Source organism: Helicoverpa armigera, chromosome 25 (assembly GCF_030705265.1).
Source record: "Helicoverpa armigera isolate CAAS_96S chromosome 25, ASM3070526v1, whole genome shotgun sequence".
NCBI lineage: Eukaryota > Metazoa > Arthropoda > Insecta > Lepidoptera > Noctuidae > Helicoverpa > Helicoverpa armigera.
The window spans coordinates 2,748,504-2,760,849 of record NC_087144.1 but is presented as its reverse complement, the minus strand read 5'-3'; the positions used below and the strand labels follow the sequence as shown (position 1 = coordinate 2,760,849).

Here is a 12,346-nt window from a genome sequence, read left to right as displayed (position 1 = left end):
ATTTAGAACATCGTGTGCAATACTCCATTTGTGACAATCTTGATAAGACTATTCATACAAATACATATACAAATAAAATACTGCCTAAAATAATTATTCAATTAATTAAGTAATTTTTATTATTGTTTTTACATAGATTTTTAACCTCGTTTCATTTTTAAACTGAGTTTTAAAATAAATGAACTTTAATAGGTACATCTTTTTAATTTGACACTCATATGTGCGCGCCATTTTGTTTTAGTAATTTATATTTATACTGGGATGAAAAGTTACGTGTTGCACTCGAGTGCAAAGATTTTTCACCTTGTGCTCTTTTGATTCCCTCGCTATCGCTCAGGATTCTAATTATTGAAACACTCGCTACGCTCGTGTTTCAATTTTAGAATCCTTCGCTTGCTCGGTCATCAAAATTGAGCCCGCGGTTAAAAATCAACTTTGCACTCTTGTATAACAAATAACTATTTATACAAGTATAGATAAGTATTTATACGCTTTTATCATAAATCGTAAAATTGCTGTACTTATTTCATGATATTCAGTGCGCATAAATAGAATGCGGCGTAGAATTTTTAAAATATGGTAGCTCTTAAACTGCCTATAGTTTTATTATATTGTAAATAGGTTCCTATTCGTAGTTATTATATAATTTTGTGTACCCTGAAAGTATTGGATATTGTAATTTTATAACGATTAGGTATAATGTACCTACTTTCTGTGAAAATCGTTTTGCACGTTTTAATTTACTATCTACTTATGTTTACTAAGTTAGTGAGATTGCAGTTTCGTGTAACATTTACTACGAACAATATTTATGAATAAAAACATTGTCTAAAACTAACTTTGTTATTACAGTAATTCATGACACATTAATAGTTTACGATACTTTACTGTTACTCACGTGTATTACTCAGGATACAGACATTGTAGGAGACATCAATGAAAGCTAGTTTCCGTCAGCGGTTTCACCCGCGTCCCGTGGAAACTACTCCGCTCACCCTTCCTTCCTCCTTCCTGTAAATGGGCTATCTAAAGCCGGATCCAGACATGTATACTCTGCCCTATCCTATAACCGTACCGTATCTGCGTATTGTATCTAGCCCCGTATCAAGTTGTGGACGCCTTGTATTTGCTCCATATCCGTATCTTCACAATAGTCATTCACTTTGATGATCGGACAAAACCAACACGACAAGGGACGGGCTGTATTATAACGGCGTATCGAAATTGCGTATCATGATACGCGTATCATTACCCGTCTACATATGCGATCATGATACGCGTCGACGATACGGATACGATGATCGGATCGGGCACTGAAATCATTTTTGATTGAAGTTCCTGAGTTTTACACGTTTATACTCTTCAGCTTTATAATACTAGTATGCGTAGATGTAGAATGGAATATGGTCAATGATTAATGTAGAAAATGTCGTCAGTACATATGTAAATTGCTAAGAAATAGTTATTTGTTATACAAGAGTGCAAAGTTGATTTTTAACCGCGGGCTCAATTTTGATGACCGAGCAAGCGAAGGATTCTAAAATTGAAACACGAGCGTAGCGAGTGTTTCAATAATTAGAATCCTTTATAGGATAGGGCAGAGTATACATGTCTGGATCCGGCTTTAGATAGCCCATTTACAGGAAGGAGGAAGGAAGGGTGAGCGGAGTAGTTTCCACGGGACGCGGGTGAAACCGCTGACGGAAACTAGCTTTCATTGATGTCTCCTACAATGTCTGTATCCTGAGTAATACACGTGAGTAACAGTAAAGTATCGTAAACTATTAATGTGTCATGAATTACTGTAATAACAAAGTTAGTTTTAGACAATGTTTTTATTCATAAATATTGTTCGTAGTAAATGTTACACGAAACTGCAATCTCACTAACTTAGTAAACATAAGTAGATAGTAAATTAAAACGTGCAAAACGATTTTCACAGAAAGTAGGTACATTATACCTAATCGTTATAAAATTACAATATCCAATACTTTCAGGGTACACAAAATTATATAATAACTACGAATAGGAACCTATTTACAATATAATAAAACTATAGGCAGTTTAAGAGCTACCATATTTTAAAAATTCTACGCCGCATTCTATTTATGCGCACTGAATATCATGAAATAAGTACAGCAATTTTACGATTTATGATAAAAGCGTATAAATACTTATCTATACTTGTATTACATAACTGAAGAGTTTGCATATTGGTTTGTTTGAGCGCACTAATCTCAGAAACTACTGGACCTTATTGAAAAAATCTTTCAGTGTTACATGGCCCATTTATCAAAGGGTTTTTATCCGTATGTGCTTAGTAGTTTCCAGAGTCCCTGGGTGAAGCCGCTGCCAGAAGCTAATATACATACATATAAAGTTGTATGCTGTTATAATATGAATTTATAAATGTGTACAAATATCTGATCTACACTAAAACGTGCCTCATATAATTATATTGTCATAAATATTTTCATATACATTTAATTTTTTTTTAATTTTTAATTCATTGCAATATGTTAATACTGAAGGAACCTATATTTTGACTAGATCGTTCATAAGATTTGTTCAAGACTGATATAGAATTGTTCAATACAGGAATGAATTTTAAGCAGTGCGCAAAAAAAACTGGTGGTCCAGAATCGTTAACAGAACATATCTGCATCATAAGTAAAAAAAAAATTTAATTCTTTTGTCCCCCGTAAAATCAGCAAAATATGGATACCGACTATTCTTACGCGCGCCGAGCGGAGCTCCGTCAGTAAACCGGTTTCGTGCCTACTATGACGTCTGTGAACGTACTATCGCTTACAAAATAAACATCTTTCGATATCAATAACTTTTCTTTTTTGTACTAAAACACTACAAAATAAAAATATACGTATCTATAAAACTTATTTAACTATAAGTTGACAAAGTTTGCGCACTGGATAAAATTCATTCCTGTATAGTTCTACAATTGGATAGTTGACTAGAACAAAAATAAATTATCGCCATCATCATCATCTCAGCCATAGGACGTCCACTGCTGAACATAGGCCTCCCCCTTAGATCTCCACAGATACCTGTTGGAAGCGACCTGCATCCGGTGTAGTATTCATAACGCATCTAAAAATAATGTCGCTAGCATTCATCGTTTTCATTGAATAATTATTGATTTTATTATTTTTTCGACAATATAAGTTGACAGTTTGATGTTAAAAATATGTGACATACATACTGCTTAGAGAGCAACCACTTTTGACAGTTCAATAAAAGAATTTGACTCGTTAGAAGCTAGCGTATTATCTAGAAAGTTCTAGAAGTTCATTTCCCCTTTCTTTTGGCTTCTTTCTCTTGGAAATATCCTCCGTGACCAGGCACCAGCTTGACTGAAGGTTTGGTCTCCTTCTTAGTGGAAGGTTCAGGGGACCTCTCGGGTGAGGAGTCCGATACTATGCCTTGAAGACGATGGGTGTTGGTTTGGCTTAGTCTGTCGAGAAAAAGTTTTATGTTAACATATGATATATGTACGACCTTTTGGTTAGTTTTTATATAATATTCTTCCAAATGAGTTATAAGTATCAAAACAGAACAATGCCAGCAAATTTTGCCCCAGTCTGTTTTACATGAAAAGCAAAATTATTTGGTATTTTGCGGTTTAATTCAAACTGTTACATTTATAAAGCAGATTCCGAGATGGATCCAACCATTTGTTTGTAATACCAAAAATCGTTGGCAGATGTCGCAAAGAACGCGGACCTTGTTAGCTGATTGGTAACAGATCGTATTGGTCATGCCCACCGTACGAATTTGGCCTAGAAGAAGGCGCCTGACCTACCTTGCATTATGGCATCTCCATCATATTCCGTGATCGTTCATCTTACTACGTGTTCTAACGCCTCGTTATGTGATTCTTAACTGGTGGTTTTGATCATGCCCACCGAACCTATTTCACTTAGAAGAAGACGCCTGACCTACCTGGCTTGTGGCATCTCCGCTCATCTTATTCCGTGTTTTAGCTCCTCTAGAGAGGTGTAAACTAGGGATTTTTGTTATAAATCACACTATTATTATTACTACACATACCTAACTTCTTCAACATCAGCGACTTTATCAATAAGACTGCGTATAATGGCCTCCTTGTGCTGCAGAGCTAGCTCGGCTCGGTCCAGTTCCCGGCGGTGCTCTGCAGCTGCGAGCGCAGCGCGACGCTCCTGTTCTACTATGCGACGTTCTAGCTCCTCCAGAGACGTGTAGGCGCGGGATTTTACTGCCTGGATGTAGGAAAATATATAATTTATTTTAGCTATGTATTATATGGTAAGGTAGGCCTCGTTGGTCTAGCTGTCGCAAGTGCAGCTGCTGAGCACGAAGTCTCGGGTTCGATTGCCGAGATGGGCCGAAATCGTAAATGTCGGTCCTGCGCCTCATCTCTCTCCGGTCGTGGCGGATTGTCGTCCCATGGTGCTATGAGAGTGAAGGAATAGTGAGTGCACGCGTGTCTACACAAATGCTTCTGCACTATAATATGTCCTGCGCAGTTGGCTAATCTCCTTACATGAGAACAGCCGCTGTAGCCCATAATCGGTTAGGAGGACATCGTATATGACTTTAAGATCAAATAAATGGTGTTTTCGTTTCCTTGGCATTCGTTACAGGTAATCAGTACCCAGTAAATCTGACACCAGTCTAACCAAGGGGTATTGAGTTGCTCGGGCAACTGGATTGAGGGGGTCAGATAGGCAGTCGCTCCTTGTAAAACTCTGGTACTCAGCTACATCCGGTTAGACTGGAAGCCGACCCCAACATAGTTGGGAAAAAGGTTCTGGAGACAGTTGAATTATTTGGTAAATAATGTGAGTTTGTCTAATACTGTTAACATAATATTTATAAGTCATACATTTAGAATAACGTATAAACTTCTAATCTGAGAGCGGACAGATATTCTCTCGGGATCTGACAGAAAACTAAAGACAGAAGCTTTTTAAACAAATAAGCTAAAAGTTTTAAAGTATCATTCAATGACTTCAAGAGATTAACTAACTAAAAATCTTCATACTTCTCACCTTAATCTCATGTTTAATTCTATCAAGTGCAGTCATGGCTTGTCGCAGTGGCTCAGAATTATTCTTATTTCTCCTTGCACTAGTGCGGGCGCGAGTCACGCGCGCTGATGCTGACTTTAGGCGTTGACGGAATATTACTGCTGCTTTGCGGTATAACCTGAAAGGTAGGTTTAAGGAGGTAAAAGTTTAAAATAATACCGATTTATACTACGAAGACGAAAATTTGTGAAATTGAGTATGAACATTAATGTAGCTTGTAGATACTTCAAAATTACCTAAAAGCAATGTTTTGTCTTGATGCGACGCGGAAAGTAGTTTCTTCAAGACACTGATAAAATTGCGGATGGAAGCTACAGGAGTTGAGCACGAAGGGATCCGCAACGTTTATTGTGTGGGAATCCCCTAAAATACTTTATTATGGTTTACTTACAGAAATACACCATATATTATGAAAATTTCAACTGTCTATCATGTTCCATAAGATACAGTCTGTTGACAGACTGACAAACGGACAATGAAGACAGCCTCCCATTTTACACTCTGGAAACAAAACCCTAAATGGTTTCTACGAAGCCACTCCCGCGATGTTCCAAACCGCCATAAACTTTGCCAACAACCTACACATACCTGACATTCTTCAACGCTTTTTCCAATTCCTCCTTCAAGTTCTCATTCTCCTGCGTCAGTTTAGAGCACTTGTCTTCGACTATCTTCATTTGTTCCTGCGTCTTGGTCAGTTGGTCCGTCTTGCGTTCTGACTCCATGCTGTACTGGTGTTTTAGTTCTTCTAGTAATCTGGAATTATTTAAAAATATGTTTTTTTTTCTATATTATTTATTAATTTATTTTCTATATTATATATCTTGTAATTACTTCTCAGCTTTTATTTATTTAACAAATTGTTTGCATTGATGTATTGGAATATAGAAATAAAAACACTTTACAATTAATTTCTAACACAACTAAATTCTAAATAGTTTATTGTGAAAAAAAAATTAAATCAATGTAAGAACTGGCAATGTTTAGAAGGAAATTTAATGATAAATCCTATGGTCAATCTATAAAAAAATGACAAATGACAATTTGTATGTCCTCACCTCTTACAATGTTCCAGCCTCCGTTCATGCATGTCAGCGGGCACGGTACGGGACCGCAGTACGTCTAACTGTGCGAGCTTATTCTCCGCCATCTCTAGAGAATTCTTCACGGCGAAGTACTCACGGTGAACTGTTTCATAGTCACGCATCATTGCTGACACTGGGACGAAGAAAGCATAATAATTATTGGTATAACATAAGCCAAACACAAATAGGGGAAAAATACACAAATAAAGAATGAATATGAATAAATGAATGAATGTGATTTTTTTTAACGGAAGAAGGAAGACATGCTGCTAATACCATTTGAGAAAAAATATATAAATCTAAAATTATAATTCCTCATCATCTCCCAAGCCTTTTCCCAACTATGTTGGGTTCGGCTTCTAGTCAAATTGGATGCAGCTGATAACCAAAGTTTTACATGGAGCAACTGCCTATCTTGCCTCCTCAACCCAGTTACACTGCCAAACTGATACGTGGTGACTGCCAAAGATGTTCTTATGACACACAGGACCTATAGCTCAATGTGCTCTCCGATACACAATCATTGGCGTCCAAGATTGTATGTACTTGTGTCTAAGTTTACTTTCTAGGTATAGAAAGTACATACTTACAAACTTACTCGCCTGATTTAGAATCAAAACTACAACTCATACTTGAAAGGCTGGTTCTTTACCGACGACGCCACCTTTCGTATACTTCAGTTGTAATACAAATAAAAAAAACACTTACTTTTATCCTCATACAACTCATAAACCTCCTTCAATTTAGACTCCGCCCTCTCTGCTCTCTCAACAAGCGTAGCTTTCTCAATATCAGCCGTCTCTTTCTCTACTACCAACTTCTTATATCCCTGTCTCATTCCCACCAACTCTGTCTCCAAACTCTTCAGTTTGTCTGTCAATGTTTTGTTCTCAGAAACTATGGCTTTAGACTTTTTGTTGATCGCTTCGAACTGTTTTTCGTAGTCTAGTATGAGAGTGTCCTTTTCTTGTAAGTTTTCTTGATATGCATCAAAAAGGGGTGCTGGGGATTAAAAAAAATGTATTTAGTTAACAATTTAGGTCAACATTTTTACTATAATTTGGATGGCTAATTGAACCAAAAAAAAATTATGAGTAATTTCAGTTAAAACTGCTAATTACAAATTTTAACTCTAATTTCTAATTTCTAATCTAATAATCTATATTTTTGTTTAACTCTAATTTTGCAAATTAAATAAATATACTTGGTAACAATAATACAAAAAGCCAGAACAAGAAAATACAATGAAATCAAGCTAAATAACTCTTGGAGAGGCTTCTAGCAGTGGAAAGTATACGAATATTGCATTTTTTAGATATTATTTTAAAGATAAAATACCTAAAGCCTGTGCGCTGAGTAGACCAGACAAGTCAACCGTTCTGCCGGTGTAAGGAGTTTCTTCAGCACCAACCCTAGACTGTCCCTCATCTGTATTTAGTGTTTCTGAAAAAGTTATGTAACAGAAAATATAAAGTGCATCACGTGTGGACTGACATATTTTTGAGGAAACTAACGTAAATTAATACAGGTATCTACAACCTTCATACATGCTCTATACTCCGTTTTTTAAGTCGGGAAAAAAATTGCGGCTATCATATAATATTGTACATACCTTTATACCCCAAACTGGCAGTAAGCAGTGAGTCTAACGCTTCATATCTGTCTCCCGGCTTGAATGCAGCCTCAGGCTTCTCCTCAGCCATCTTCTGTATGTTGCTGCGTAAACGCTCTTGATAGCGAGACAGTTGCACGTTTAATCTGAAATTTTATAGTAATATATTAGTTTAACTTACAAAAAAATATTGTATTTTTTTTATGACAATGCCAATCTTATGAATCTGGAAACCAGATCTAATGACATCCTTCTTTTATGTTAAAATTATAGTAACTTTTCAGATAAGATGTACTAGGACATAATTCAGAACCACAGGGTCGCAAGCACCCTGCTATCCCCACTTTATTTATTTAATGCTTTATGTATACACAGACCACAGCCAAGAAGAAACATAGAAAAAATAGTACAAAGGCACAACTTATTTCATACGTTAAGCTGAATTACTTTTTCTATCTCATCAGCAAGACATCAACAAATGAACATACCTTCCAATTACCCGAGGCTCTTAACTAAGTAACAGCCAAACGGGTAGACTGATACTATTCATAAGGTTATACAACGCTTGTCGCGGTCAGTATAGGTTTGGCCATTGGATTGAGGGGGTCAGATAGGCAGTCACTCCATGTAAAACACAACATATGAGAAAAATGATGGCAGATGATGAAATTACAAATTAGGGTTGGAACACATCTGGCAGCACGGAATCGCCTTTTTCCGTCGCCCTTTCTCTTTCTGTCGCTTAGAACTGCCTTTTGCTAGACCGAGACAGATTAAGAGATGACGATCGCCTCGAGGATTCCGTCGCGTGCTATCGCATTATGATTTCTTTTATTACCTGTACAAAACATCTTTAAGCGCCTGCATGTCTTTCTGTAACCTGGTATTATGTTCCCTCGCTTGGTTCAATATGATCTGACGGCTGCTGCAGCTCATACATACTTCTACTAAGGGTATCGCTGTTGAAGGCTCGTGATCTGCTAGAGTTGTTGAAATTCATGAATAGGTGTGAATATTTTTAATTAAGTATAATGATCAATTTATAGATCTGATCGTTTTTCATTATTTTAGGTACAAGGAGGACTTTTCTTGTAAATGGTTGTTTATGTCAACAGTGCCATAAGTTTACAGAATCAAATAGCCAAGCTATTTAAACCAAGTAATGCTTTTCATGTATCTATGTACATGTACCAATGTAACTTTTCCAAGTTCTAGGTACTTTCTAAGTATATCTTTCACGCCATTGACTGGCTAATGCTGGAGGAAAACATCTTGAGGAAACCTGGACTTAAAAGTCTAAAATCACCAATCCACCCCCAGTAAACGTGATGAACTCATTCCTTCTCTGAAAGGGTAGAGGCCTGTGCCCTGCAGCGGGATAACAAAAGGGCTGAATATGAAATAATGCAAATAGATATTGTTCCATTATTATAAGAAATGTATTTACCTCTATCAGGCAATTCAAACTTCTTAACCTTCTCCTGCAACTCTTTCGCTCTGGTATCCAAAACTCTGTTCCTCTCCCTCTCTTCTTTAATGACCTTCTTACACTCTTCTGCATATTTGACTAGAGTGTCATATTGAGTGCGTAACTGATCATTCTCTTCGGCAAACAGTTTGTTGTATTCTAGCACAGACTTCAGTTTTTCCTTTAATTTGGCAATTTGGGAGTCTTTTTCTGATAGCTGTAAATTAAGTTTGTATATTTAAGTATTATGATAGACAAGACATTGTTCTTTATTGCAAACACTATTTATAAGTTCCTAAACATAGCATTTCTACGTTTTTACATGGGCTATCTAACACTAACATTAGTGTGTTCATAGATAGAAACTATTTGTTATAACACTTATAACTGAATTTATACATTTCCAAAATCACAAAATAAGAACATGAACATGTAAATTTTTTATAAGTCACATTAAAAAAATAGTGTAGAACACCACATCAAGAAGACATAGCTTTGTCAGTTACAAAGTCTATAATAATTTGTGTGATCATTATCATATTTCACATTTGAAAAATGTAAAATAAATATTACGACTTTTAAGTGTTGACTGCCACATTATTTTTCAAGGATAATTAGCACAGTTACATTTTATCTGTTTTTGGGTCAAAAACCATTGATTCCCAAAATTACCTGCACCACATTCTCTTCACACCTCTCCATCAATGAAGAGATGAGTTGTTCATATTTCTTAGTGAGCTTCCTTTTCTGCTCTTTGAGGAGTGACCTGCCTTCCTTAGTGGACCGGGGCGAGGCCACCGCTATGCCTTGGATGGTCCTCTTTCTAGGCGGCTTTGCTGGCTTTTCGCCTGGAATATTATAGAGGATGTTGTTTTTAAGTATGAATATTAGAAGCAGTCTTAATACTATTAGAAGAGTGTGGTAAAGCTACAACAAGTAAAGCACGAGCACTCCATCCTCCAAGCCTTATCCCAACTATGTTGAGGTCGGCTTCCAGTCTAACCGGATTTAGCTGAGTACCAGTGCTTTACAAGAAGCGACTGCCTATCTGACCTCCTCAACCCAGTTACCCGGGCAAGCCAATACCCCTTAGTTTGACTGGTGTCAGACTTACTGGCTTCTGACTACCCGTAACGACTGTCAGGGATGTTCAATAAAGTAAAGCATGAGCACTGTTCACCTAAATGTAATGTTTTATTGATGATTTTAGACATTTAGCTAGAAGAAGTATACAATAGGTGTAGATTTTTCTAAAATGCCTAGTTATTATCCTTTTTCTTAGGGTATATTACATTCAGTCATACCTACTTGGGTAATCAACAAAATGCCAAATCAATTTATACAGATACAATTATAAGCAAAAACAAAACATAAAAAAGAACCATACCAATGACATCTCTAGGATCCTCATACATTGGATTATCATCAGACAACCCTTTAGCTTCTTCAATTCTAGACTCTGTCTTCCTAGCAACAAGGTCCAATATATCCTGACGCATGCTTGCTCTCCGCAACGGTGCTGATATGTCAAACACTTGGTGCTTCTCTGTGAAGTTTCCGGAGAATGTTAGCTTTTTAGGTGATAAGGTACCAGCGTACTTCTTGGATACCCTTCCATAGTTTGTTGGCTGTAAAAAATATTGAATTTGTTAAAGATTTATGACTAAGCTGGAGCTTGAAATTAAAAGTACTACTTACTACAAATTATACTTTTTTAGAATTAAGCAGGTTATGTACGAATGAAGTTTATAAACGATTTATTTATTTTATTATACCTAATTACATTCAAATAGTCATATTTAGAACTTAAAAGGGAATTAGCTCTTTTGGCTTTCTGATTATGGTAATAAATGAAAGTTAATGAAGAAGTTTAGTTTCTGTACCTTTGCTATGTCCTCATCCATCGTCAACTTTTCACGAGACAGTCTTGCATCTTAGCCATTTTCACTTCTTTTTTACAAAAATATAAAAAGACGAAGGAAAGATGCTTCAGCCTAGGTTAAAACCTCTGTACAATAATTAGATTTACACAGAATGGTTATGAAACAAAGGGATGGTTCAGAAGTAGGTCACTGGAGCAATTCAATAAAATTCTGGACAAAATTGAGCAATTTTCTTCCATTTATTGATAAAACTTTGCACAACTTTTTCGCAAACTTCCTTCGATCTTTCGCGAGGCATTATTGCGACAAGGGTCTGTTAAATCTTAGTTGCGCATTCAATATATTACTTGTCAATGCTAATTATTTTTTTATAGTTTAAATTCTTTAAATCTGAATAGAATTAAGAAGATTTACTTTTAATTCAAAAACGTAAACACCGCGCCAGTTTGACAGTTTGTCGTCATGGAGATAGCAGTGCTACCAGCCTAAAATTAAAAAGTGTACTATCGCACGGTTATTTCTAAGCTGTTTTATTTTCTTCCCTTGTATATCCTTTTTTTAAAGCGTCGCTTTGCAATGTTTACTTTATGAACAACAAACTCATATTAAATCAAAATATTAAAAATAAAAATATTCTATTCTAGTTAGTTACAGCCTATTTATCGTCCCACTGCTGGGCACAGGCCTCCTCTCACACGGAGAAGGATTGAGCATTAATCACCACGCTTGCTCAATGCGGGTTCTATTCTATTCTATTCTATTCTATTTTTAGCCATATTACAATTTACAAACCCATTGTTATGATTGTTTTTCACTTAACCGTAATTTACTTATTTATTTTATAAGTACAGTGACAGACTACAGGTGAAGACAATGAACACAGTTAAGTTAACATACAGTACATAAATCTGAAGTCCAATTATTCCTTTTTACAAATATCTAAGTTTGAGTTCATTATTTATTTGGACGAGACAAGAAAAATTTTAATCATATTCAGTTACAGTAGGTAACTGTTCCTTGTTTAATTGTATTCAAGAGATAATATAAATATTATTATAACAGTCAAGTATCTTTCTAGAGTAAGCACTTCTTATAAAGCATGACAATGTGCTTCTGAAAACTAGTAGACAGAAAGCAATTATCAGCACCAATTAATTCAGCATTCCTCTCAACACCACCTTGAGTAGCAAGCAAATTGCTTTGAAAACGAG

At 36.0% G+C, this 12,346-nt stretch overlaps 1 protein-coding gene across 2 annotated transcripts; it reads right to left on the bottom strand.

Annotated features, from left to right (window-relative positions):
* Positions 1 to 1,757: 1,757 nt before the first annotated feature.
* Cep89 (Centrosomal protein 89kDa) lies at positions 1,758 to 11,604 on the bottom strand. Of its 2 annotated transcripts, none has more exons than XM_064041625.1 (13): positions 11,136 to 11,604; positions 10,640 to 10,880; positions 9,925 to 10,100; positions 9,232 to 9,469; positions 8,623 to 8,764; positions 7,785 to 7,930; positions 7,511 to 7,615; positions 6,881 to 7,174; positions 6,146 to 6,305; positions 5,676 to 5,843; positions 5,049 to 5,205; positions 4,069 to 4,256; positions 1,758 to 3,472 (listed from the first exon to the last, which is right to left on the bottom strand). In XM_064041625.1, the coding sequence occupies exons 1-13, from the start codon at positions 11,154 to 11,156 to the stop codon at positions 3,307 to 3,309; spliced, it is 2,202 nt and encodes a 733-aa protein (XP_063897695.1). In that variant the 5' UTR covers positions 11,157 to 11,604; the 3' UTR covers positions 1,758 to 3,306. The 2 variants fall into 2 exon arrangements, with proteins under 2 accessions (XP_063897695.1, XP_063897696.1); XM_064041626.1 differs by having other exon boundaries at positions 8,623 to 8,761.
* Between the last annotated feature and the right edge of the window lie 742 nt (positions 11,605 to 12,346).